Genomic DNA, 27,957 nt, shown 5'->3' on the forward strand with positions numbered 1-27,957 from the left:
TTTAATGAATATAATCGTAAGGTATTTTATTTGTTATAAAGAATATTTTGTATATTTAATTTTACACTGGTGTCCCCGATCCTACTTGAAATTAGTGCGCCAGCTGCCGTAGTAACTTTCACGCAGTGGAACCTGAAATTCAGGGCAATTTTCTATATTATACGTCGACTCTTTATCCTTTTGGGAATATTATTGTTGGATTGTAAACAATATCACCTGACCAATTGGAAAATTGTCGATATGAGGGACTGATTTCGTTTGTTTCTCCGGAATCATACCTTCTCCTGAAAGATTAGAGCCGCGTACGTGCGCTAGATTACCGGTATCACCATGAATAGGCCGCGACCTAGAGAACAAGTCGCTAAAAGGAGCACCGGCAGGTTAGTAAAACGTTACAAATTGCGATTAGTGTGTATTTGTACGATACAAGTAAGACACTGTAATGATCTTTGTTAAATTTGTAAGGAGATGAAATTGAATTCGACTATTATTGCTGTGCTAAAATAACGTACTAGCCACGCTGATTGTTTGTAAACAGATCGTTGTAAGTCAATGTGATGTGATCTGTGAGGGTCGAGTCTGAAATTCATGAAAAGACACTAGAGATGGCAGTGAGCATGGATAAGCGCATACATGTGGGCCCCGGTACGGCACTGCACCGGCGAGCATGAATGATGAGGGTGTGTGTCAACTTGCACAACCGGCCCGGCCAGGGAGACTATAGTTGGTGGATGATGGATCCATTGCCCAAATCTAGTTTTTTTCCACTTTCACCAAGTACCAAGCACCAAACTGAATGATCTGGGCATTTATCATAGGATTAGGAAACCACCATTCCATCTGCACTGTCATTGTCCAAACAGTGTCGGTACGACAGTACATCTAGATCTATGCGGCGCTGGTTCGAGAATGAGGATTGTCCACATAACGCGGACAAAAAGCATCCAGATAATAAGGATCGTCCGCGGTTTCTTTTTTCTTCTTAAGTGCTCTGCAGGTTTTCAGGTTCTTGATCTGCGCGCTGCCTGGAAAAAATTTGGATTCTGCGTAATAAAATACCCCCAGATAGTTCACTGTATACTTTGATAAGTTGTCCGTCTTCCCGAGGATTTATCGCTCATAACGTGAAAGTCTCTGTACAAAGTCAATGTGAAATGCATCAAGAAAATCATTGTGATAAACGCGTTCAGGCAAAAAATTAAGTTTTTCATTTCGGGGGCTCCATTTCAAATTTTGGGGAAATTTTCGGGGGCTACATTTTCAACTTTCGGGGGCTCTTTTTTCCATTCGGGGGCTCTTTTTTCTGGGGCTACTTTTTCATTAATTCATAAAAGGATAGGCCTACAGTTTGTTGAGATTTGTTTAGTAGGCTAAGGTTTCGGGCTTCCTGCTTCATAATTGCCTATTAAAAAAGAAACCCCTTTTTCTAGTTCAATAACTAAGTTTTCATGTATTGATTTGATGCAAGAACTGTAACATAATAGACCCTAGATTGTGACTATTTCTGGCCATGAATTTCGATAATCATTTTTCAAAGTAAAATTTTCACAAGAAAATCAGACAGTCGTTTAAAAACGTAGACATTAGTAATACTTTTACTAATTCTAAGCTCAGGTTTCGTAAATCTATTCACGAAACTATATTGAAATCGCGCCAATAATGATGCAAACCAACAGATAACAATTTCAAAGTGTCAAATCTCTTCGACTTGAGCTCAGCCCAACTCACACACACTCTGCAGCTGCAGGAAACTTCAACACTGGCGCCGCAGGCGTCGGACGCCTGCGCTGCCGGACGCCTGCGCTGCCGGTGTGTTGGAGCTTTAGCCCATCTTCACTCACACACACTGCACAGCGGCAATGCACTGTATTGTACAAATGCGTGTCAGTCACGGTGATTTTGTCTGATTTTCTTTACTTTTAAGAAATGATTATCAAAATTACGTAAACATGGCGAGAATATCACAAAATAGGCTTTAATTTCATACCTCTATTTATGGAAACTTTATAAAATTGCGGCAATCGTGAATTCGTGATGGAAATTGATTGCAGTTTCGCGATTATTTAGTGGTTCATGGTCTAGATTCAGCTTCTACCAAAACAAAATCGACCGCCAAAAACTCGACCCCTACGCTCCGTCTCGATCTCTCGCAACTGCGAAAATGTACGTGTTTTGGCGTACTTGCGTGCGACATGGTAAGTCAGGTAAGGTATGGAATATGGTTCGAGTTTTTTTACGACCGATTTTTGTTTATACAATTTTACACGGAGATTCAGCGCGTGGACCAAGAAATGCACGCAATGAATACGAAGCTAGAAGAGAGCGCGCGACCGCTCGTAATCGTTACGGGGGCGATTTGGGATCATTTCACTTTTTGATGCCGCCCCCGAAATCGGATTTTGAGCCTATTTCGGGGGCTGTTTATGGTCTTTCCGGGGCGAATCCGCCCTCCGCCCCCGTGTATTTTTTTGGCTGAACGCGTTTTTTTGCATCACCAACACGTGGAACGGAAATCAGAATTGCCTTTAAAGGTACTATGTCCCATTTGCAGGCCAAAAACATGAAAAAGTTAAATTCCAACTGCATTTGAAAGATAATACTAATTAAGAACTTCCCTAAATAAGGTGGGGCTTGAAAATGTCTTCAAGTGGGAAAATAACGACTATTAGTTGTCAAATCGACTTTAGGGCTATAGAGCCCAAAAGTAATAGTCTTGATTTTCAGACAATTGCATCGAATGGTCATACGTTTTATGCTGCGCAAAGATTCAATCAGTTTAATCTTGGTCATCACAAGAAGTGGGTTATTGATATAGACAATTGCTCATGTACCCTTTACAACTCTTTTCATGTACAGTATGTTATTACCAAAGAAGAAAAAAGCCAGTCGGTCACTCAATAGTGTCTGACAGTGAAGTCAAGCAAGTAAACGGGTTTCCTTGCATAATTTGAATATTATGACACTGCTAACGTTTTACATTTCACAGATGGGACATACAAGACATATTCATAATTCCTGCAAAGTTCTACGGCATTTGAGGTTGGCTGCAAAAGGGACATAGACTAGTACCTTTAATGTCAGCGAAAATGCGGACAATCCTTATTTTGTGGGACGCATAGACTATCCGCGTTTAAGAAGACAATCTTCGTTTCTGCAGACGATCCTTATTCTCAGACAAGCGCCCCTACTGATTTTCAATTCAATTCAATTCAATTCAATTCAATTCAATTCAATTTCGGTCGGAAATAATGTATTATAATCCAAGATGACGGCCCGTATGTTTTGCCCCTGCTCTTAGACAAATATTATTAATTTCGAAGTCATGAAAAGGCACTAAATATCAACAAACATGGTCTACAACAACTCTAAATGACAAAATAATCCCAGCCATGAATTTTTTTTAAGCATTTGATAGCCAAAAACTTGAAAATTTTCGTCATTAAAAAAAAAAAAATACCTACATAATCCAAGATGGCGGCCCGCATGTTTTCCCTCTGCTCTTAGACCAACATTACTAATTTCAAAGTAATGAAAAGGCACTAAATATCAACAAACATGGTCTACAACAACTCCAAATGACAAAATAATTCCAGCCATTAATTTTTTTGAGCAATTTGATAGCCCAAACTTGAAAATTTTCGTCATTTAAAAAAAAAAAAAAAAAAATTCTGCCGATTTTTTTTCCCGATCATTTCAATTGATCGGCGATCTGAATTTTTTATCCGATCAATCCTGATCGGATCGGTATCGGCGGCCGATCCGATGATCGTTTACAGGGTTAATTTCGTGCCACGGAGCTACCGAGCGTGAAATACATGCATGTGCAGATTCTACATGTACGCGTTGTCATCATGAGTTTGGGCTGAGCGGAGTCACGCCTCCCCAGTTAGCTGATCCGAAAAGTGGGGGGAAGGGCATTTTCAAACTGTCATTATATGAGATCTCTTGGGGCTAGCAAACAAATAAGCGGATACTGTGTATTCCTTAACATGAATAGAACTACTTATCGCTCGGGCATCATTTCTCAAAAGTGACAAATCTCAGAGCTACTATGGAACCAATATTCAAATCACTGTTTTGATCAAGATATTTTTAGAGTTCCGATATGACGCCTTTTGGGGCAAAAGTAGAAAAACCTGCTCTTTCATATGACACCTCATTTATCGTGTATCGCCTTCAGGATCACAAAGAATAAAGGTTTGAATCTCAATTTGGTGATAAAAACATTCATCAATTTTGCATGAGCGCATAATCCACGTAGAATTCAATTTCTAAGGGAAGGGTTTTAGCACACCAAACAGCATGCGATCAGACATTCTAATATGAAATATGATGTTGCTAAATTTCACCAATCGTTAATTGGCATCTATTTGCAAATTTTGCATGTGTGAAGAGAAATGTAAACCAATCCTAGACTACGGTAGTCTAAGTTCTCTAAAAATGTGTTCATAATCACTAATTCCTGCAAACAGTGAACATTGCAAACTATCTTCCGAGTTTGCCGCAGGACTTTTTGTTCAAGAATCTCTGTTCTAGAATCTACAGCAATTTAACCAAGAATGTGGAAATTTCTTATTGGAAAGATTGTAGGAAAGATTGTAGGAGTGATAAACTGATAATGTAGGGACACTGATTTTAAGCGATCACGGAAAAACGGACGGAATTCACGGAAATGACCATTTGAAACGGAAAATGCAATTTGGAACGGAAAGTCACAGAAAACCCCTTTCACCTCAAAACTTTTCATTTTTCAAGAAGTAAATCGCAAAACTTACGCTATTTTGTGATTTGTTATGCAGTGAAAAAATATCGGGCCTAAAATCATGGTTAATAACTCTGAATATTATACAAATGATGCATGCGCATGAGTTCATTATACGATCTATCCACACTCAAGTTGAGGCTGTGTGTATCTATCGCACGAAGCCGTTAGGCTGAGTGTGATAGATACACACAGCCTCAACGAGGGCGGATAGATCGTATAGTAAACAAATGAAAACATGCATCATTTGTTTTATACAACGAAACTCCTAGATCCTTTTTTTTTTATGTAAAAAGAATTAATTCAAGATTGTTTCGTTACAGTACAGTATATAGCTGACAAATGAACCCATTTACGCATAGTGCTGCGCAAGAATAGACCCATGCACGCAATATTAGGCGGTCTAACCTCTACGCGCACTACTGCGCGCTCTGAAAACGAGTTCAATAATACTGGTAAATATTGCACTCCTTTTCATGAAAACGAGTGCAATAGGCTCAGTAAATGAATCACACGTGACCGCGTATGACCAATCATTTGATTAGGATCTGGGAGATCAGGGCGCTGCCATTTCGTTTCGAAGGACCAATAGAGATCGTGACACAAAACACAGTACAAATAGCAGCGAATCGATTCTATTATGCCAGCTAGGCGCCTAGTAAGTATGTAGATATGCATTATAATCCAAGATGGCGGCCCGCATGTCTTGCCCTGCTCTTAGACCAATATTATTAATTTCAAAGTCATGAAAAGGCAGTAAATATCAACAAACCTGGTCTACAACAACTCTAAATGACAAAATAATCCCAGCCATTAATATTTTTTGAGCATTTGATAGCCAAAAACTTGAAAATTTTTGTCATTAAAAAAAAAAAAATACCTACATTATAATCCAAGATGGCGGCCCGCATGTTTTGCCTCTGCTCTTAGACCAACATTATTAATTTCAAAGTCATGAAAAGGCACTAAATATCAACAAACATGGTCTACAACAACTCCAAATGACAAAATAATTCCAGCCATGAATTTTTTTTGAGCATTTGATAGCCCAAAACTTGAAAATTTTCGTCATTTAAAAAAAAACATTCTGCCAATTTTTTCCGATCATTTCAATTGATCGACGATCGGAAATTATTATCCGATCACCCCTGATCGGATCGGTATCGGCGGCCGATCGATGATCGTTTACAGGGTTAAAAATCAAGGATATCACTAAGTCTAGACTACAGGTACTTGTGCATATACAATCTACAGTAAATCACAATTTGTCTATAAAAAAAAAGGTCTAGAAAAGACTCCATGCTATTAAACAATTTCATGATTGCTGTTATTTGATAGATGACCCATAGTAAATTGTCCTATACACTATACAGTATTTCTCCTTGGTACTAATGGATTTCCAAGAATTTTATTCTTGCCATTTTGTTGGTTGGTGCAAATGAGAGTCCTCCTCTTCATGTAAACAACAAGTACTCTGTATATAACCAAAACTAATAAACTATTCACAACTTTTTTTTAAATTGCAAATCTGTTTTTGTTCAAATCTTTCACAAACATATCCCCTCCCCCATTATATTAATCCCTATGAAGACCTTCAGAGCAAGACATGGTTGGATTTTCCTTGAAACTTGAAGCAATATCTATTTAATTTCATGTGATAAATATTTATAAATAATTTTCGTCATATTTCCTGTATTCTTCAGGGAATAATTTTCCTCAAATTTTTTGATTAGCAATTTCAGGCGATGGATAAATATTTGAAATGAAATTCTGTACATTTCTATGGAAGAAAACTGCTACACAAAAGATATTTTGTATAGCAGTCATGCAAAAATGCATAGCAAATTGCGATGCGATACCAGGAAAATTATTCCCTGATTCTTGTATTTGAACAAAGTTTGTTAGCGCTCCTTTACATGCACATTATGTATATTACATATATTAATTAATTTTCTATTCTCTACTTTGATTCATGACCATTACACTTTATGACTGTATGAGCTACAGTGTACATGTATCTAAAGATTTATAAAAAGGACAGTTAAAGCAAATTTTCCAAAGACTTGGAGCTAGGTCAATTTTTTCTGATTCAATTTTGAATTACATGTTGTACACTGTACTGTACATATTTTTTAGGTGCTAACAAGACTTTATCTCCATGTGTACTCTTTGTTCTTGTCTACATGTTTTATTCATAATATTTGTTTTGCCTGTGTGTGTATATTCAGGGCAAGCCGGGGGTCTGGCAGGACTTCTGTACCGCAGAATGCATCCCCTCCTACCACGTCTCTAAAGGTAAGAAATATTGTAGTGATGGTACATTACTGTATATGTAGGCCTGTAAACGATCATCGGACCGGGGGCCGATCTTGAGCCGATCAGGTGAGATCGGATAATAATTTCTGATCGGTGAATCGATCAATAAAAATGATTTAAATGAATTATTTAAAAAAAATTTTAATGCTGAAAATGTTCAAGTTTTTGTCTATCAAATGCCTTTAAAGGCCCACTGCACTACTTGTAGCTACTTGCGCCCTCTATATAACAAACAATGCCAAATCGGTGGCCATTGGTCCCCCATGATCCTCTTTTTCTTATGTTAACTGAGAGCTGAGTTGATGAGATAACCACCTGTCCAGTGACCTTGCAGGGCGATTTAATCCCTCCTGTAAACTATGGCAGATAAGCTTTAAAAAAATGCATAGCTGGGATTATTTTGTCATTTGGAGGCATGCATTATAATTCAAGATGGCGGCCCGCATGTTTTGCCTTTTTTTTTTTTTTTTTTTTTTTTCTTTCAAAATGGCCGCTCGGTACATTTTTCCTGACAGTCGGGCTATTTTTCAAGATGGCCGCCGACTTTTTTTTTTTTTTTTTTAAATCAGAAATAGATCCATTTTAGCAGTGTTTTTCGTGTTTTTTTTTCTTTTAAAAAAAAAAATTCCAAAATTTTTTTTCTTCAAAATTTCAAAAAAAAAAAAAAAAAAAAAAATTGGAGGCGGCCCCCAAAAAGGTAGCGGGCGGGGACGCTAAACATGTACATTTTTTTAAATGGCTTAACAATAAGTTGGAGAGTAATGTATTGGCTGCATGTCATTGCTAATTTTAAGATATTTACTGATTTCTTTTCAGAGTCTGCAAGGCTTATATGCCAACCAACACTTTGTCCATGTGGCCAGTGTGGCAAAAGTAAGTATGATTGATTTAAAAAAAATATATTTATATATCATAATCTTTACAGAGGGTTTTCCAATACGATAAGAGGATACCTTTGCTTTATTACTGGATCCTCTGTAGGTCTTATAAATGATTGATGCCCATTTGTGTACAAGATTTTGAATTCTTTAAAAGTTTGTTGATATAGAGGTAAGATTTCAAAAGTAATATTTTTTGTACTTGCCCAAATACAGGTACACGTACAAGTAAGTCTTGTTTGCTGAGGTACTAAATTCACTTAAAATTCATACATGGGCAAATGATGAATAACTTGAATTGCCCAACTGACAATTTCTGTTGCTATGGGATGGGACAATATACATATTCAAGTTGATTTGTAACACAGTCAAATCTGTCTTTTAAAGGGATCCGGTAACTTTGTCTCAGATTCTGAAACAAAATTCTGGATTTAGCTCATGATGCAGTGATAATTATAAACCTTTAGGTCAGTCAGGAACCCCATGACTTTTACAAGCTGATCGCCTGACGGTTTTCATAACACTACAGTCTATTGGGGTAAACGAGTATTGTAAAACCGGTCACTCAAAGATTTTTACTTTTTTGAGGCACTTCTTGATCATTTTGAAGCGCAATTTTTTTAGGGCTTCAATATTACACCATATCACAGACACTGAATACACGTAGGGCCGTGTATCTCAGATTTAACATTGTTAAACGATGCCTTTAAGGCCATCCAAGGGAAACATGAAAACTGGCCATGGTACATAGGTGGCCTTTCTAGACAGGTTTTACAATGCATGTTTTTTTTTCACGGGAGACAATGTACATGTTAAGTGACCACTATAGACAGGTGGCCTCTATGGAGAGGTGGCTTGCCTCTAAGACATGTTTCACTATAATTGGTAACCTTGGTCCTGTAGCCTGAATCAGATCATCCCAAACGATAGGATTGTAATTACATCTTCATGTGCTGTCTTGGCAGCGATCCTATTATGTGATGGTGAATGACAGCTGATTTCAATACACCACTTACAATAGCATATGTACAAATGACCCCCAAATATCCACAGAGCTTTTAAACATCATGGAGAAGTCCCACTTTGTGCATTTTAGAATAATCACTGCTAAAGTGGTGGTTGGGCTTCAGTAATACAGTACCTTTGTTGGTTTGCCCTCTTGAAGATAATACTTCCATCTGTGTATCATATAATGTACATTGTACAGTCCGTGCATAAATGTCTATTGATAACGTAACTTTCATGAACACTTTTTCCAGCAATTGCCTGTATGGGTTTATGAACTTTATCTTCACATGCCCAGATAGTTATCTCTGGAATTACTTATTGATAGCTTTTTCCCCCTTTCTTTTTTTGTTCCTTTTTTTTTTTTCCTTCTTTCATTTCTTTCTTTCATTTCTTTCTTTTTCTCCTCTTTTTTTTTTTTTTTTTTTTTTTTTTCTTTCTTCATCATTTCTGTATTTTTTTTTTCTCGCTTTCTTTCTTTGTTTGTTTGTTTATTTGGTTGTAACTCACATTCTTTCTTCTTTTTATCTTTTCTTCCTTTCTTTGTTTTTGTCTTTCTTTTTGTCTTTCAGGGCTGTACAGCAGAGCTTCAGGTCAAGAATGGTAAAAAGTTTGAGGGAATCCTGTCTACATTCTCCCCGCAAGTAAGTTCAAGGTCAATGACCTTATTCCTATTAACCCCGAGGGCCCAGAGTGTCAAAGATAATGAAGATCAGACTCAAGGTTCAAAGGTCGTTTCTCATTGTAGGATTTGGACATGAGAACTCTCACTAGGCCCATTACACTGCAGAAAAAAATGTTTAAAAACTGATGTTTTTTAAAAGTACATTTACAGAGCTGCCAACCATACTATTTTTGCCGAAATTACTCCGTTTTGTCCTCCAAATTACAGTATTACGTTTTTTCTTCATAAAATACGATTTTTTAATAATTTTTTATAATTTTTTTTTTTTTTTTTTTTTTTTTTACATACCACACGTCAAATAACTGCCCTAAAATGGAGATTAGATCACATATTTAATAGAAAACTAATTTTAAAACAAACTTGAAGAGGAAAATATTCTCAAAAAGAATGAATGCCGATAATACCAAAATAACCAAAACAAAACAACCTGCTTGTATGGAAAAAACAGCATGAGGAATGAACATTTCTGCATTGGAAGTGTGTCGCGCGTGGTTGTAAGTTTCATTTTCATGAATTCCTTTTTTTGCTTGAAATTCATTTTTTTTGCCATCATGATTCCTTTTTTTGGTCGCACAAGGTTGGCAGCTCTGCATTTACACCATTGGAAACTTTTTTTTAAACGTTGGTGTTTGATAATTTGTTCGCATTTTCTTTTGAGTTGTGCACATGAATTAGCCCAGATGTCAGGAGAGTCACATGACCTAATACCTGAATAATTTACTGGTGGTTTGAGAATGAGCATTTACACTGCAAAACCCAGTGGAGTTTCAGCCAATGTTTTAACAAAAAACACTCTATACAGTGTAGCTTATATTTTTATTATTATTATTACTCCGGTCACTGGATTCGATTGCTAATTTGCACTTAGATGGTGCACACACTCCGCTTCCTGGGGAGTATTTCACCTAGGAGCCATTTTACAAATGCATGCATGCCAAGCCAACCAAATTAATGCTACCAGGAACCCATTTAACACCTTTTGTGGAGAGTAGCAAATGTAGAGTAACCTTTAATGATTGACAATTAATGTTTCTTTCAGGGCGAAGTTGAGCTGCGCCTGGCCCATCCTGTAGATTCTAGTGATAACACCGTGGTTCCAACGATTGAACAAGTCACTGACAAAATGCTCTTCAAATCCTCCAGCATCGTGTGCATCAACATAAAAGATGTTGACATGGAATACGCAAGTAGAGGAGGTTAGTTTCTTCATCTTCCAAGAGAGAGAGAGTGAGAGAGAGAGAGAGATAGAGAGAGAAAGAGAGAGGGGTATCCTGAAAAGTATTTTTTATTGTAAATGTCATCATTTTCCATTGAAGTTAGGTATCTGGGGAGTGTTTCACAAAGACGAAGATTGACTTTTAAGTTGGACTCAACTATGGCAGGCCATTCATGCCACTGATTGCTCTCACCATTGACTGGCATTGGTCTCTCAAAGGATGTACAAATCATGGCCACAAACTACAATAATTATTATCTAAAGATCATAATGGTGAAAGCAAACTTAAAGTAAATCCGAGTCTTTGTGAAACACCCCCCAGAACTTTCTTCTTTCCCCTCTGAAGGCTCTGATAATGTAACCTAAAATGTGTAAAGTACTTTCACTTGTCCTCCAGTGAATAATTAAGAGAGATAATCATTGTGTAATAAGGAAAGAGTTTGTGTTTCTCTGTCATTATCTATAGCATTTATCAGAATAATAAATATCATACTTGTACCATGGTAGGAATAAACTGTAATCATAGATACGTGTATCATATCTAGGGGATTCAATTTCAATTTTATAACAATGCTTTATGAAGACAAAAATGACTAATTTGTCTTTTCGGTATGCCATTAAAAAGTAATGGTATTAACTTTGTGTAAGTTGTTCAATTTTGAGATGAGGATGTAGTGACATGTAGTATTAAAGACTTGCAACTGATAATGCCATGCTCATATTTCATATTATATAATTATTTACAGTTTGTAACACTAGCAATGAGGTTGTATAGTAAATTTAAATGCACTCTCTCTATCTCTCCCCTCCTCTTCCCCCTTCTCTCCCTCTCTTGCTTCCTCTCCCCTCCCCCTTCTCACTCTCTCTCTTGTTCCTCACACGATAGCCGATGCTTTCCAGACTGATGCCGAGATATCAGCAAGGAAGCAGAATGGACAGGTTTCAGAACGGGAGCTGGAGGCCTTTGAAACTGATGGCAATCTGACCGATCTAAGTCTAGGAGACGACCCTCTCTCGGCAGGAAGTGTGAGTTTGTACTAGTATTAGTAGTAGCATAGTTTATTAGAACAACTGCAAAATGGCAGCTAGAGAGCTAAATTACATTGTAAGTTTTACAAGCTCAGACTAAAAAAAAAATTCAACAAAACTTATATGTAGACAATTACAAATAATACACAGTAAAAAAAATTACAACTTATTACATATTCCATGTAGTTATATACTAGCAAAAAATTTGAAGTTACAAATATTCATATTTCAAATAGAAATTGAGGCTGATTAATTGAGTTTATGACAAGTAAATACTGAACATTTGTTTGATTTCGAACCATAATTATAATATAATTTTCACAAAGCTACTTGATTTGATTCACCATAGTCACACACAATATCCTATCAAGACGCACTGATTGTGTCTGAATGGTTCCCTCAAACAGTATTGTTGTACTGAATAAAAAAGACCCCCCCCCCCCCCACCACCCCATGCTCTACACTAACATGCGTCTGGGACTTACCACCGTAAGTCAGGTCTGCCCCCTTCAAAATCTTGATATAGGCCTCATGCATACAGATTTTAAAATTTTCAATTCGGACCCCTGAGGAAAAAGAGTTTGAGTGGAGCCCCCCCCCCCCCTCCTCAAATAGATAAAAGGAGCAAAGATATACAAACCAATTTTCATTTCCAATGAGGTAAATGAGCTGATATGAGTACATATACCTTGCAAGTTTGTAAGATTTCACAAATAGCTTGACTTTATGTTTTCTCAAAGTACTCTTTATCAATGTGTTTATGTTGTCTTTATGATTTGCTTGAAATTTGTTGACATTAACAAGCTAAGAATCTAACTTTAAAATTACACTATGAATAGTATGTGTTGCTGTTTGCCATGCATAGGTTTCAAATGTTTTTGTTTATCATCATTGTTGGTATATTTTTCAGGCTAATGGTTGGAGCGCAGAAGACATGTTTAGGAGGAATGAACAAATGGGTGTCAAATCATCATACGACAGCAATCTTGGCGACTACACGTGAGAGATACTTCTTCCCCTTTTCATTTGCCAGTTACTGATCTTACACTCTGAAGCCTTAAATCCCCACTGCACTACTTGTAGCTACTCGCGCCCTCTATATAGCAAACAATGCCCAATTGGTACCCGTTGGTTCCCTGTGGTCCCCTTTTTCTTATGTTAATTGAGAGCTGATTTGATGAGATAACCACCTGTCGGTGACCGTGCAGGGAGGTCTAATCTCTCCTGGCCTAACTAGTGCAGATAGGCTTTAAAAGTACCAACACCGAAAAACATAATTATTCTTTTCTATTCTGTATTATGGTGAATTTCTACACGTGAGTGATACTTTTTCCCTTTTTATTTACCAGTTACTGATCTTACACTCTGAAGCCTCAAAGCCCCACTGCACTACTTGTAGCTTCCTCTATGTAGCAAACTATGCCTAATCGGTAACCATTGGTCCCCCATGGTCCCTTTTAACTTATGTTAATAGAGAGCTGATTCGATGAGATAACCACCTGTCAGTGACCATACAGGGAGGTCTAATCTCTCCTGGCCAAACTAGTGCAGATAGGTTTAAATACACTCGTGACTGCTGAAAAGTACCAACACCTAAAACATAATTATTTCTTTTTGTGGTACAGAACTCCATTAGATCCGAAAGACACGGACGATTATCAGAGGAAGATTATACGGGCTGATCGCCTGGCCAAGAAGATCGAGGGTTCCAGTGATTACATGGTGCGAACCAGCAAGGAACAAGAGCATACGGAAGAAGACCGATTTAGTGCAGTAGTACGTCCGATGAACTCCCAGCCGTCTGGCCATAGTTCTTCCCCTTCTCCTGTTAGTGCTTCCAGTAATGCAGAGAGCCTTAATACGTGAGTATTGTGTTACAGACAGAATTAGGAGATACACTGGTATTTCTGCAACAAACCGAGCCACAGGAAGACAGTGGATGTGGTGATGCGAAATGTAGGTCCCCCAACCAACACTTTATGTAATGTCAAAGCAATCTGTGCATAGGTTTAAACAATTTCCTGGCTGATGTGCTTTAATTTTATTGATTTATTCAGTGAAATTTTTTACTAATTTTTGGTGAAAGTATCTTGTTTATCTTCCATTTACATCCATGTACATCCATGTACATCCATGTACAGGAGGCATTTTTATGTTTTCCCTTTCCCTTCAATACGACAGGGTTTAGTTTAAGAAATGTAGTTCACAGAAACCTTTCCAACTTGTTTCATGCACTCATTCACAAAGATAGTATTTCTGGCATTGCAAAACTTTCCGAATGTCTGGAGACAGATTAATCATTTGGCTTCTAAATACAAATCAATATATGGATCAGTGGAGGCGCGATAGCTCAGTCGGTAGAGCAGTGGTCTCGTAATCCGGTGACACGGGTTCGACACCAAGTCAATGCGCTAGTGCCTTTTGGTAAGGCATTAATCCTCATTACCAGGTCCCTCAGAGAGGACCTAAAGCCATAAGCCGTCTGGTTGCTTACTAACAAGCATTGTTGCTTCCTTAGCAGTCAGGTAAAATAACCACCACCACAGTTTAATCATTTTTTTTAAACAAACAATTTCTCTTTTTCATCTCCTAGTGGTAGGTATGTGCCTCCAGCCTTGAGAAACAAGCAAGATGGCCCATCGTCCAACAGCAGCGGAGGAGGACCCCCCGTTCACCATCGGAACCACCAGCGGGCCACCCCACCCCTTGGAGGACTGCCCCTGAACAGCGCGGCTGGCCGCAACAGGGCGCAGTCCCCTCAAATGCATCCCTCACACCAGCAGCAGCAGCAGTCCTATGCCAACCAGACGTCCCCACACAACTTACCCTCCCCGCAGCAGAGGGTGCAGACGCCCCCTCATGGACACCACATTAACCAGCAGATGAACATGCAGATGCGGCAATCACCTCAACAATCTCATATGGGTGCTAATCCAAGGTACGTTGATTTGATAATCGGTTGGTGACCGGGGGAGGGGGAGGGGGAGAGGGGGGGAGGGGGAGAGGGGGAGGGGGAGAGGAGAGAGGGGAGAGGGGGACTAATCTGAATCCATGCAGTTGAGAGGGAAGTTTTGTTTCTTGCTTGGTCAACAAGAGCACAAGTTTGTCTCATTTTGGACAAGTGAGGATTGCTACAAAAGAGTGTTGTAATTTACTAAAGTATATTGCAGAATGCAAATAAAAGAAGCAGATGCACTTGATGTTTTAAGGCATGCAGTCATTATTTGGCTTTACATTTGCATACATTGTAACTTACATACCTGAGCAACAATTGCATTGGTCAATTATGAACATTTAAATTTGCTCATGGGTCGGTACATAGAGGGCAGCACAACTTTTTACGCACATGAGCGTAATACCCGTTGGCTCAGTGTTATGTAGTGGTTGCCAACTTGCCTACTTCACTAACGATTATATACCCACACATGAACATCAATTTTTGTAACGCTTTCCTCAAAGCTACCTAATTTCTGTCGGCTATGGAAGCAGTAATTGTACATCTTTTAAAAAAAAGTTTGTAGTTTGTATCTGAGAGTTCTCTCTCTCTTTACGGGTGACTTTTATCCTCTCCTTGACTCGTTCAGGTCGCCAGGGACGCAGCCGCCCCTCCCCCAGAGGATACCCCCTAATAGGGGGCGGACAGTCCCTGACATGAGCAATCCTATTATTCGCTCACCAGTGCAATCTACTGCTCAAGCCCCAGCGTCGTCGATACCGGCCGCCGCGGCTGATAAGCAGTCTAATAGTGAGTACCTTACATTCTTAAAGATGCTTTGAAGGAAACGATAGTTAATTAATTTGTAAAGTGAATGTTATCTGAAACCAAAACCCTGTGAGAGGTTTTTGGTTGCCTGTATTTCAGGGGTGATTGTGAGAGTTTAAAAAATAAAGGTTTTAGTGAGAGTTAACAAAAAAAAAGTTTTAGAAATCTGAGCAAAGTCTCTTTTTTAAGTATAATATGACGGGTGGACTTTTTCTAACTCTAACGCAGTATCACTCTTCTCATCATATAAAAATGCAGAATTTGTAGCTGATTCTGGAATACTATACAGTTTTATTTCTTGATTTCTTTGAACATCTCTTTTAGCATCACCAATTCTCTCACTGTGACTCTCAATATAACACAGAGCTGGCATGTTGATTCTAAACATATTTTGTTTTGCTATCCGAGAATGAATGTCCTTTTACATTTTACAAACACTGAACTTAACTGCTATAAACAGTTGTACTATTTTTTGGTAGTGTGTACCCGTCTTACAAAGATTTAGGATTGATCCAAATCAATCGCAAGTCCTCCAATCAATCGCAACTTTGCAGTCTCTTATCTCTTATGTACAAAGTTGCGATTGATATCGATTGCAAGTAAGTTGCGATTGCTATCAACTCTTTGTAAGACGTAGCCCTGGTATGGAAACTAATGAATTCATCTACTACCCCTTTCTCGTTGTGACCTTCAGTTGATAAGACAGGGGCTGGACCTCAAGATGTAGATAAGAAGACACCAGAAGTATCTCAGGCTCAGAGGATTATTCCACCCATGGACAGGAGTCCCAGGGCCAGCATTAACGATTCAAGTAAAAGTGAGTCGTATTACCCTTATACGTAACTACCCATCATCCCTATTCTGTAGGAATAATTTCCTATTTCGAGGTCTTCATGGTACTACTACTGTTTTGAACCATAGGTACCTCTTTTTTTTTCCTGAAATATATTGCAGATGATGATAGAAAAAGCACATAATCATTTTAATAAACAAGTATATTAAAAGTATTATTTCTTTGTGGAATTGGTAATAAGAAGGTGATGACTTTCTAACCATTCTTCATACCTTAAGACAAGGATTTTAAGGAATCTTTACGAATATAGTCACATTCTTATACACGTATCCATCTTCAGTGCTACTAACTTATCTAACAAATTTACAGCTGCGTAGGGGTTTGGTTGCTTTGCATTTGTCTATTCACTAATTTGATGTTTTCCTTCTGCTTGCTATTTTTTTATTTTAGAGCAAACGATAGAACATTTGAAGGAGTTTGGAGATAATTTTATGGTGAGTAATCAAAGGACCGTTATACTAATTTAGAACTTCTCTATAAAAAAAGAGGGCTTGAAAATGTCTTCATTTTGGAAAATAACAACTATTAGTTGTCGAATCGACTTAAGTGCTACCAAGTCAATAAGTAATAGTCTGATTTTCAGACCATTGTACCAAATGGTCGTACGTTTTGTGCTGCTCAAAGATTCAATCAGTTTAATTTTGGCCATTATGGTGTAGACAAAATTGTCATGTACCCTTTACAGCTCATTTTATGTATGTTCTTACCAAAGAAGAAAAAAAGCCAGTCAGTCACTCAACAGTGTCTAGCAAGTAAACAGGTTTCCTTGCATAATTTGAATATTAGGACACTGCTAACGTTTAAATTTCACAGATAGGACATACATGACATATTCATAATTCCTGCAAAGTTCTACAGAATTTGATGTTGGCTGCAAAAAGGACTATCTTTAAGAGGTTAGCTCGAATCGATTGTGCAAAAAACAACAACACAGAAACGAGCACAAGGTCTTCAGCTGAATCATTTTATTTCCCAACAGCTGCAAGACAAGGACAAGGCAGCAACACCCACGGCACAAACCAACACTCAGGGGGCTACCACACCAAACCAACCACCTCAAGAGCAACAACAACAACAACCCAAAGCCGGTGTTGTAGCTGCTGCACCACCACCATCAGCAACATCGGGTGAACCTGTGACGCCTGCCCCTGGCAGTTCCTCAGGTGCCCCTGTTGTTGCCGCAACACAGAAGCCTGCCACCTCAGCAGTGGCTGCAACTGCCACATTGGACAAAATAACAACTTCAACGCCACTGACTGCAGAAGAGAAGAAAGAGGCAGAGGCGTAAGTCTATCTCCTTAGTCTAGTGTATAATTAGAATAATAATGATTGTAATTAACATATATAACACTTAATATACACATAGTTTCTAAATGCATTACATGAAATGAAAATCAACAACTTATAACTTAATAAGCATGATAATAATAATGAAAATGTACATAGGAATGCAATGTATGATATAGGCGTAGATCAGATGTATTATTCAAGGTCAAAAATAGATTGTCCTTTGACGATGCATTGTGTCTACCCAGGTGTTTTAGATAGTACCTGCGAGAGCTAAGTTTTGATATTAAATTTTAAATTACTCTTCAATTACTTTTGGGAAGTTAAACATTATTCTAGCGCTAGACATTAGTACTATCAAAGCTCAGAATATATATATCATCTTCCCCAGAATTTCTGGATCGTGGATATTCGTGATAACGATTCTTAAAATAAAGGCTGAAAGTGTTCAATGAAACTTGCAATAAACTGAGAGAGAGTGGATATTTGAAAGAAAAAAAAAATCTTTCAAATGGATTGTTGATGATGACTGTGCAATGATTTTACTTGGTATCTAAGTCTAATATCTATACATGTGTGTAAATTACAGGATCAAGAAGTCGACACTCAATCCAAATGCAAAGGAATTCAACCCATTGGCCAAACCATTTGTTCCAGTTGCAGTGAGTGATGCTATTTTTTTTATTGCATTTTCGTGTGGGTGTTATTTCAAGAGATAGTTCCAGCTACAAAAGAAACTGGATTATTTCATTAAAAAAATAGATCAAATGCTTAAGATTTCCGAAAGTTGTACATGTATGTCTGTTTTTGAATAATTTATCCATAGTTGTGTTTGGATTCAATTGTTTATATGAAGGTTTTAAGGTGATGGCAGTGGTTTTAAGTGTCTCTAGGTCATTTGGTTTATTCACCATCGAAAATATCTTTCACCTCTAATGAATAGTACCAGAATATATTTCACAGTAAAAAAAAAAAAAGAGAGGATATTTTTATATCCAAAGCAAGACTATGTCACGTTTGTTGTGTTGAAAACAAGAGATACTGTTATCTTGTCTCAGGAAGAGCACGTTCTTACATTTAAAAAAAAAAAATCAAACAGAAAAAATACACAGGGGCTCTGGGCAAATTAGCCCCCGAAACGCCAAAAAGAGCCCTTGAAAGTCATAAAAGAGCCCCCCATAATTTGCATAGAGTTCAATGCAAAACAAAGTAAAGAGCGTTATTTTGATGCAAGCAAGCAAGCTTGAAATTTTTTAAATATTTCTTTCTCATTACCTCCCTGCAGCAGAGGATGCAGCCGCAGAAGACACCTACCCCTCCTCGCCCTCCCTCCCAGCCCAGCCCAGCACCCCAGGTCATTCCGGGCCAGTATACCCATCAGCTCAATCAACCCATCTTCCAGCAGATATCAATCCCGCCAGCTGGTTTACACTACACCCAACTCAGGGGAGTGGGACCAAGGAAAGGTAACGTTATGGACCAAATTTTATTAATTTATATTATTGTTTCATTGACTTGACTTGATCATTTGAAGTGGACACTAGTTTGCCAAGGCCTATGTATGGCTTAAAATCATTATGTGAACATAATCTTCTTTCATAAACTCTTAGCTTAAAGGTAATACAAAGTTTTGGTATGGGGTCATGAATATGGTTCAAATGAACATATGGGAAGCATATGCGATCCTACAATAGTCAGTGATAGTTGTCGCGGTGGAAATCGAGTCTTAAGTTATTAAATAATAAACTCTTTATGTTGTATAGCTCCCTCTCAAGGTCAAGATATTAATTAAGCTATCAAACAATGTTTCTTGACTAAAATCGACCATTTAGCTATTCCTGTTTGGAAATTATATAACACAACTACGTATTCTGAGATTTTCATGGTTGCAGCTACTGTATCATTGTACGGATGTAGGCGGATTTTGAAATATATCAAAATTTACCAGGAGCACCGGTAAATATTTATATTCAATTTTTATCGAAAGCAGAAGGGTTTAAGGGGGCTAAAATTTCTAATGCTTATAATACATCCACAGGGGCATCCAAATATATCAAAGTTGTAAAGAATCTCTATCCACCCAATTTTCAAAATTTCCCAAAACTATGTTTCATAATTAAGTTTGATTGAGCTTTGTAAACTTGGGGTTAACTCTAAAAGGGTCAAAGTGCAAATCCTGTTCTTAGATTAATTATCCCAAATTTTAACATTCAAGTTTGAACTGTGAGTCTCACTCTTGAGTATTAGTATAACTCTTATACATTCTTAGCATGTGCAATTCATGCAGTATAACCTGTACATGCTAGTGGGAAAATGAAGTGAATCACGATGACCCTTGTCTCTCTTGGAATTACTGTGTTTTCATCCACAGGGGTTTCCCCTACTCATTATGACAAAGATATTTTCTTTGAAAAGTGCAACTAATTTATTCATTGATTTTAAACATTACATCTGTAAAGCATTTAGAGACATCATACATGTAGATGTAAGAGGCATTTCATAAATCCAGAATATTATCATTATTATAATTTGAGAGCAATTTTATTTCATGCATTCTGTGCATTGTCGAGATTCAATTTCTGATGCCAGTTCTCAAATTTACATGTCAGTTTTGTTATTGCTATTATGCTATTATTGTTATTATTATTATTTTTATATTTTCTTTGTTTCTTCAAATGTATGCATATTGTTTATGTTGCTTGTATAAGTATGTCACTCGCCAGTGGAGGACCAATTTCTGTATTTTTTAAATCAGACAATAAATTATCTTATATCTTGAATCTTGAATTTAGGTGCCACAAATCTACCACAGATGAGAGCGCACAATCATCAAGACATTCAACATATCTTACCGGTGTCGATGGCTGCTGGCCAGCCCTTGGTGGCCCCGGTCCCCACCATGCTACCCTTTGCTACGCACCAGGCCGGCCCTGGTGGTCCCGTGTCCAGTGCTCAACCCATCAATCACGCCCAGGTCATAAGTCACAATCCAAACGCGTACGTCTACAACGTCCATCAACAGAAGGTAAAACTTGGTAACATTGTTTAGATGAGAGAAAATGGTGCTAAGGTAGTGACTTCAACGCTAGACGTACAATTAAAGATTAAGTTTGAGTGAAAACGGACCATTATTTATGATAAAAATCAAGATAAACTGATCTGATCGATTCCAAAATTCTCCCAACTATATTATTACCATTTAATTTAATTTGAGGTGAATGTAAATCGTCACAAAAAAAATAAATTGGCTCTATATACCATTCCTGTCATTTAAGCGTTAAAAGATTTTTAAAAGCCTGTCTTATGTCTTATTTTCTTAGAAAAAGGTTGGAAAAATTTGTTGCATGTTAGAGGGTTAGTACAGTAAAAGGAAAACAATAAGTAACATATCATTCAAAATTTACCCAGTTTTTAATCAAACTTCAACAATATTACAGAGTCACTTTAAAGATTTGGCATCATCCTAGACAATTGTTATGATAAATGGCTACATGCCATACATGCCATACATGCCATAAAAGCATTGAAAGATCTCACTTTGCTTTAAACTCAAACTTGTGAGTGGTGGACTTTCACTTATTTGTTGATATTTTTTTTCTTCTTCTAGGCGATGGGTCCAAGGTTAGCAACCCCCCAGAACATGGTTGCAGCAGGTCAACCTGGGGGTCATAACCAGCATCAGTTATCACAGGACGCACAACCGGTCATGGTCTTTCCACAGATGATTCGTAAGTAGCATTCCTAATTATACCTGTTTTTTAGTAGGTAAGGATCTAGGGAACCTACAGCTTATGTCCTTGTGGTAAGGATTAATTTTATCACTGATTGATGCCTTATCCTATTCATTAAACCAGACTTGTTGTTAACACCCCTCCCCCCCCCCCCAAAAAAAAAGGGGGGGGGGAAGATAATAATAAATCAATAGATAAATAAATAAATACACTATTACTGACTGACATGAGCGCTATTCTAGAACCCAATATTATTATCATTATTATTATTTATTATTAAGCAAAAGAAATTGTGGAAAATGTAAGTTTTTTACATCATTATTGTCATCACTATTTCTCAAATTGCTCAAATTGCTCATTAGTTCCAAAGTTTAAAAACTACAGAATCAAAAAAAGTGTATTGCATCCTACTTTTTCTTTCATTTAGCTTTGGCCGGAAAGACTGAAGCATTCATTTGATTAGTTTCATTCATTAGTATTTCTTTTTTAGCTTGCAGAAGAAAAAAAGGTTTACTTCCAGAAGAAACAGTATATTTACATCATTTGAAAATTGAAGTTGGGCAGTGAAATTATCAATATCACTACCATATGGATGCATAGTGAATGTCTCAAAGGAGGTAGAGCATAGTCCCGTTTATTTGATATTGTTTACAAGATATACCTTTCCATCCAGCAGTTGTTATACGTCCGCGACTCTAAAGACTTGGGAATTGTTTCTTTTTCTTTTTACAGCTGCTGGTATGAATAATTTCCAGCACTCTGGAAACATCCCCATCTCGCAGCAGACGCCTACTCAGATGCCCACCCCCTACCACCAGTTCACCCAGCCCCAGCCCCAGCATCACCAGAACCCCACGGTCCAATACCAGCACCATCAACCCCATCAGCAGTCCCATCAACAGCACCCCCACAGCCAGCAGCACACCACGCCTCCCCTCTCCCACACCCCTCAGGGGCAGAACCAGGGCAACGTGATGCAGCAGCCTCAGCCCGCCCATGGGGGGAGGCCGTCGCCAAGCCCCGTCAATCCGGCAGCTATGCATCAGGCCAACCAACAGGTTTGTTCAGCTTTCATACCTGTTGCTAGTATGTCCCCACCTACCAGAACCCTATATCACAAGGGTTCAACTTCAAGGCTACATCGAGCAGCTTGTACATTATTGGTCCCTTGTAATCGTGGAAGAAAGAAAATGCTTTTCATGTTATGTTGGCAAAAAGCTTAGTACAAAGACGAAAGACGGTTATTTCTTTGTTGGAGGTGGAAGAGAACCCTTATACCATATTCAAGTCAATTTGTGAAAAAAAATTATGATTTGCCATAAATATGAGATTTCTCCTTTTGTTGAAGTCCATGTTTTGTAAATTTGATTTTGTTGTAAATTTGTATTTTGATTTGTAATCCAAGTAGTATCTCCTGTGTAATAGTCGACAGTTCACCATAAGAGGTAGCATTTCTAAAGATAAAACATCAATGTGGGAATCATTATCTTTCAAACAAAACTTCTCAATATGTTTTTTGCAGCAACAACAGCCTCATCAGCAGCAACATCAGCAATTCCATCCACAAAACCTGCAGGCCATGGGTCAGCCGCAGCAGCAGAACCATCAGATGATGGCTGCCATGGCCGCCGTCAACCAGCAGCAGGGTGGCGGCACCGGCGGCACCCCCCACGGCACCAACAACCACAACCAGCAGCAGAACATGATGCAACCCATGCACGCGCACCCGCACCCCCAGCCGGTCCTCCACCAGTACACCCACACGCCCCACGCGGTGACCAACATCACCAACGTGACCCCCGTGCACTCGGCGCCGCACCCACACCCCAAGCCAGTCTTCCTTACCAACTCCCAGGGTCAGCATGGGGGAGGCGGTCAGCAGAGTCTACCCATCAACATCCATGGTCAGCATGGTCAGCAGTCGATACTCTCATCCCCGGTCCAAGGCCCGTACATGCAGACGCCACCAGGTCAGTAGAAAGAACATCGCCCAAACAAACCAACTTCTACCACTGATCATCAAAAATATTTCAATAAAATATTTGTTTGCCATATTTGAAGTGATTTAATGTTTTCCAGTGACAAAAAATGCATCTAAACTAAATGTCATTTTAATCAATTGTTATTTTATTCTTAATGTGAATCGCTGTATAGGCATACAATGTATGTATCATAGAAAGAAAAAAGCTTGTTTTTAATTTATTATTGTCAATTTTTAATGTTTTCTGGCAGCAAATGAGTTATTCGAGAAATAACATGTATGTATGTTATGTTTTGTATCATGATATTTCACCTCATTAAAGTATATTTTGGATTGTGATGAATGTTGAAAATATCCCCCTATACTCTCTTGTTTCTCTATATCCAGGTCAAATACAACAAGCTCAAGTGCAACAATTTCAGCCCAATAATTGAAGAGATTTTTGACATTATTTATGGAAACGAGTCAATGTAAGTTATGTGTTCAAATCTAAGTTCATAAATCAAGTATTATTGCTCACCATTCATTGCATGTCCTAAATATATCAGTATATAAGAAAGTACTGAAAAGTTTTAAGATAAGATTTGTTTTTGAGGGAATTGTGCCTTATACATGCTTGTTAAATACCCCATTTCTTTATTCTATTAAACCATTTTGCCTGCAAAGGAAAAAAGTGTTTAGAAGTAAATCAAGAGTATAAAATTGAATATACAGGGGAGAGCATTGAGAAATAAGATGAAGTAACTGCTAAAAGTGTACCTGTCACTTACATCCTAGGAAAAAAGGCAATACCCATTTCATCCTATCAAAAAAATTATATTTGAAATTGCATTGCTCCCATTTCAGCATTTTTGATATGTTGAATACTCGCCATTTGTTTTTGCATATATTTGATTCTGAGTTTTGACCGTGTCTTTCTGTTTATTTTTTTCTTTTTCTCCAGAAAATGCAGTTTAAAACTTGATCCAGGATTTCAAGTTGTGACAAGTAAAAAAGAATGCTGCATTTGAAACTTGAGTATGACAGCTGACATTGCTGCTTGTACGTGATTCGAGACTACCGGTCGAGCAAACAAAATGATTGCTGGCTCGTGGATCTTGTCTTTGCTTTGGTCTCTATTCATTGCTGTGCATTCCAGGACGTTTCGCGAAGTGAACTGTAGCAATTGTGACAGCATCGTGTGATCGGAACAGGATTCCGATGTGCTGCTGCTGCCACAGGACATTTAATTGTGATCAGTTTGCCGACTGGAGTGCCAAGTAGCGTCTGTCGCTATGGAATGAGTGAGATGCCAAGAAGTACTGGATGGATTAGTGTAGCGGGACTAAAGGAGTCGAGCTCGATGGAGGAGAACTTCTTCAGAACCCTATGTTTTCATTAAAAAAGGACGGGGATTGCTTGCAACCAGCTAAAAGTTGACTTGATAGAAATGACAGGCATTGGATGAGATTTGAACATAATGCAAGCTAAATGAACACGCAGTTTACTGCATGATGATGATGATGTTGAGGTGACGAAAGTCATCCAGACTCTGCTTCGAGGCTGTGCTTGCAGGTGAAGGAGGAGACGAGCAAAGAAAAAAACTATGATAAAAGGAAAAAAAAATAACCTGTTTTCAAAGATTATAACGATATATATGATACCTTTTAGCCAAACAATGCATTTACCGAGAATGCTTTTAAATTGGCCTTCCTCTTAAATATGTGATGATAGTAAAGGATGAAGAGAGGAGATCTTTTAAGAGGATGATGCAAAGTGATACATTTTAATCTCTACCAAGTTTGTATAAGATGTCACTAAATATGTGGAGAAATTTTATGACGTAAAGTTGAAGTTCTTGTATTTATAAACGAAGGATCATTCCCTTTTGCATTGGTATGGTATTGGGGGAATATTATGAAATTTCACAAAACTTTCATATTTATTTTGGCATTTTAAATTACCTGAAAATATATCTGGGGAATAATCTGACATCATAGCATGCAATCCCCAGATATTACAGATATATACAGAGATTACAAAAGTACACTTATGAAAAAGATACAAAAATGATGAAGTGTTATTATAAAAATGTTTTTATGCTGCGATTGTAGCTGTTCAGGTTGTGAGTGAAGATTAACATTGTGTAACCACAACCAAAGTAAATGGGTCATTATATATCTGATACTAATCTATTTGACTCTTTAAAAATAAAAAAAGGGAAATAAAAGAATATTTAATACAGGGAGATGATGATAATAACACTGATATAATATCAAATGGGGAAAGGGGTATGCGAAGCGATGATGATTAGCATTTGCCTGCTCAATCCTAGTTTGTATAAGATATCACTAAATATGTGGAGATAAAGACCAAACTTTGCACAAGTGAGGAGGGTGAACCATAAAGTACTGCCTGGCACCAGTAGTGCAATACAAAAAAAAAAAACCCACTTTGGGATGAACTACTGCAGTGCACATGGCATTACAACTCCCCCAATTGCTCCTCGGGGATCAGGAGAGGAGGAATGTTGGCTAGGAAGATGAGAAGAAGTATTCTTTCTATAATAAAAAAGGAAAACCACAAAGGGTTTCGACGTTTTTGGGTAGGGTTGGTCGGTACAGTCTCAGCTTGGTCTCATTTCATTTTGTTCAGTTTGGAACGTTCTAAGCCATGATATGATAGAAAGTTAAAATTTGGAATAAAAATGTGGAAGACCATACTCTATAGCATTTTGATCACACATATTTTGTGTTTGTCAAATATGTAGTTGGCCACATTTGATGTGTTTTGTTTTGTATCGTTGGAGTAATTAATTGTCCTATTTCTGCCATTCTACTATTTTGTTTATATTTTGTTTATTTGAAAGGGACATGTGTTGTGCATGTTCCTTGACTGATTTGCTTCACACCTCTACCCTTACCTTCATTAAGATATGTCAGTAACGGTTTGCGATAAAATTATATTGTGAATAAGGAAATATGAATCCTGCATCTTTCAATGAAATTACAATATTTTTATAACAGTTTTAATGATACTTAATGCAAGATAGTAAATTTTAAACATTCGGTTTAAATCCCCCCCCCCCCAGTAAAGTAACGTTTTCAATTAGGATGCGGTAATCTTATATCTATTGCATGACTGGTGTGCTTGGTACCTTGCACTGGGATTTCTTTTTGGAGTTGATGTAACTTTCTGTTTCTAAGTAAAGGCACACACAGAAGAAGGTTTTGTGTATTGTAAATCCTCACCCACTTAAGTAGAGAGATAATGAGAGCAAGAATAAAGTAGAATAAACATTAGTATTAAAGGAGGCTCAAACTCTAAAAGAATATTTCATTTTTTCAAACAGCAATTTCAGAAGAAGAAGACAAAAATCCATGTAGACATAGTTTTGGTGGTCCATGGCATGTTGAGGTTGATTGTAGACCTAAAAATTCAAGATGTTCATGAATTAATTGTGAATGTAGACTAAATATTGTTGTGAAAATTGAGAGAATTTCTGTTAAATTGCAAATCTCCAGTAACCTAAAAAGACTACAGATATGGTGAAAACTCATGATTTATCCATGTGTATCAATGTTCTCCAGCATTTGTTCCTGTCTCTTTAAATATTTCCAAGAGTAAACCTTTCAACAACATGCAGGAATTCAATCAATTTTAGTGATGCATAGCAGATGTGAGGTGGGAGGGGGATAACAAATTAGATTACTCGACTGCAAAGAAAGAAAAAAAAAATTATACTGATCTGTCCATGAAAGGAAATGCTGTGTATTCACTGGAGCTTTATTCCGAAATCAAATATGACTTGAGTATATCGTCTGTTCAGAGCCAGAAGGGCATTAAGTCTGTGTTCTGAATTGTATGTCCTTCTGGCTGCAAACAGACAATACATGTATTCCCGTCAGTAACAGTTATTAAATAGTATTAGCCCCCCATGCATATGTAGTGTTCTCGGTACAAGAAGGCCGTGAATTATTGCCAATCAATCAGTCAGAGGTGTGCTGTTTCTTAGATAATGATTACAATTTACAAGGATCCATTTTGAGGTAAACGTTGAAATACAAGAGGAAATGTACATCCCATATCCATGTGTAGCCTGGCCAACGATGAATTTACGAACCTTAAGTTGTAACTTCACTTCCCATCTTCATTTTTTAGCTTAATTCATCTATGCACCTGTCGGTCAAAGAAAAAAGAAGATGATTTGATTGATATAATAAAAGGTTCTATTCATTTTTTTTAAAACTTGGAATTATCAGTAGAATAAGAGCATGTGAATGGAGCTTATCGAAGCTGTTGATTTACTCTCAAGAAAATATTACCGAATAAAACAAGCTGAGACTTACTTTGCTGTTTGATTGTTCGTTATTCTTTCTTCAGATTTCCTTTTATATGTATGTAAACTGTAAAGAATTAAAGTCTACTTATTTCATTGCAGTGTGAGTGAGTGAAGCACGAGTTGAATCCGT

At 37.7% G+C, this 27,957-nt stretch overlaps 1 protein-coding gene across 2 annotated transcripts; it reads left to right on the plus strand.

The window, feature by feature from the left end:
- The first annotated feature begins 77 nt into the window (after positions 1 to 77).
- LOC581517 (ataxin-2-like protein) lies at positions 78 to 27,833 on the plus strand. Of its 2 annotated transcripts, none has more exons than XM_781510.5 (21): positions 78 to 380; positions 6,991 to 7,057; positions 7,895 to 7,951; positions 9,534 to 9,605; positions 10,686 to 10,842; positions 11,749 to 11,888; positions 12,802 to 12,890; positions 13,517 to 13,753; positions 14,485 to 14,829; positions 15,476 to 15,636; positions 16,349 to 16,471; positions 16,898 to 16,941; positions 17,487 to 17,791; positions 18,384 to 18,456; positions 19,080 to 19,260; positions 20,587 to 20,819; positions 21,402 to 21,522; positions 22,258 to 22,583; positions 23,048 to 23,495; positions 23,894 to 23,976; positions 24,450 to 27,833. In XM_781510.5, exons 1-20 carry the CDS (start codon positions 331 to 333, stop codon positions 23,938 to 23,940), a joined length of 3,276 nt encoding a protein of 1,091 aa, XP_786603.4. In that variant the 5' UTR covers positions 78 to 330; the 3' UTR covers positions 23,941 to 23,976; positions 24,450 to 27,833. The 2 variants fall into 2 exon arrangements, with proteins under 2 accessions (XP_786603.4, XP_011672107.2); XM_011673805.2 differs by having other exon boundaries at positions 19,083 to 19,260.
- Positions 27,834 to 27,957: the final 124 nt, after the last annotated feature.

The sequence above is a fragment of the Strongylocentrotus purpuratus genome, unplaced genomic scaffold (genome assembly GCF_000002235.5).
Source record: "Strongylocentrotus purpuratus isolate Spur 01 unplaced genomic scaffold, Spur_5.0 spur5_scaffold_2, whole genome shotgun sequence".
In the NCBI taxonomy this organism is placed as follows: domain Eukaryota; kingdom Metazoa; phylum Echinodermata; class Echinoidea; order Camarodonta; family Strongylocentrotidae; genus Strongylocentrotus; species Strongylocentrotus purpuratus.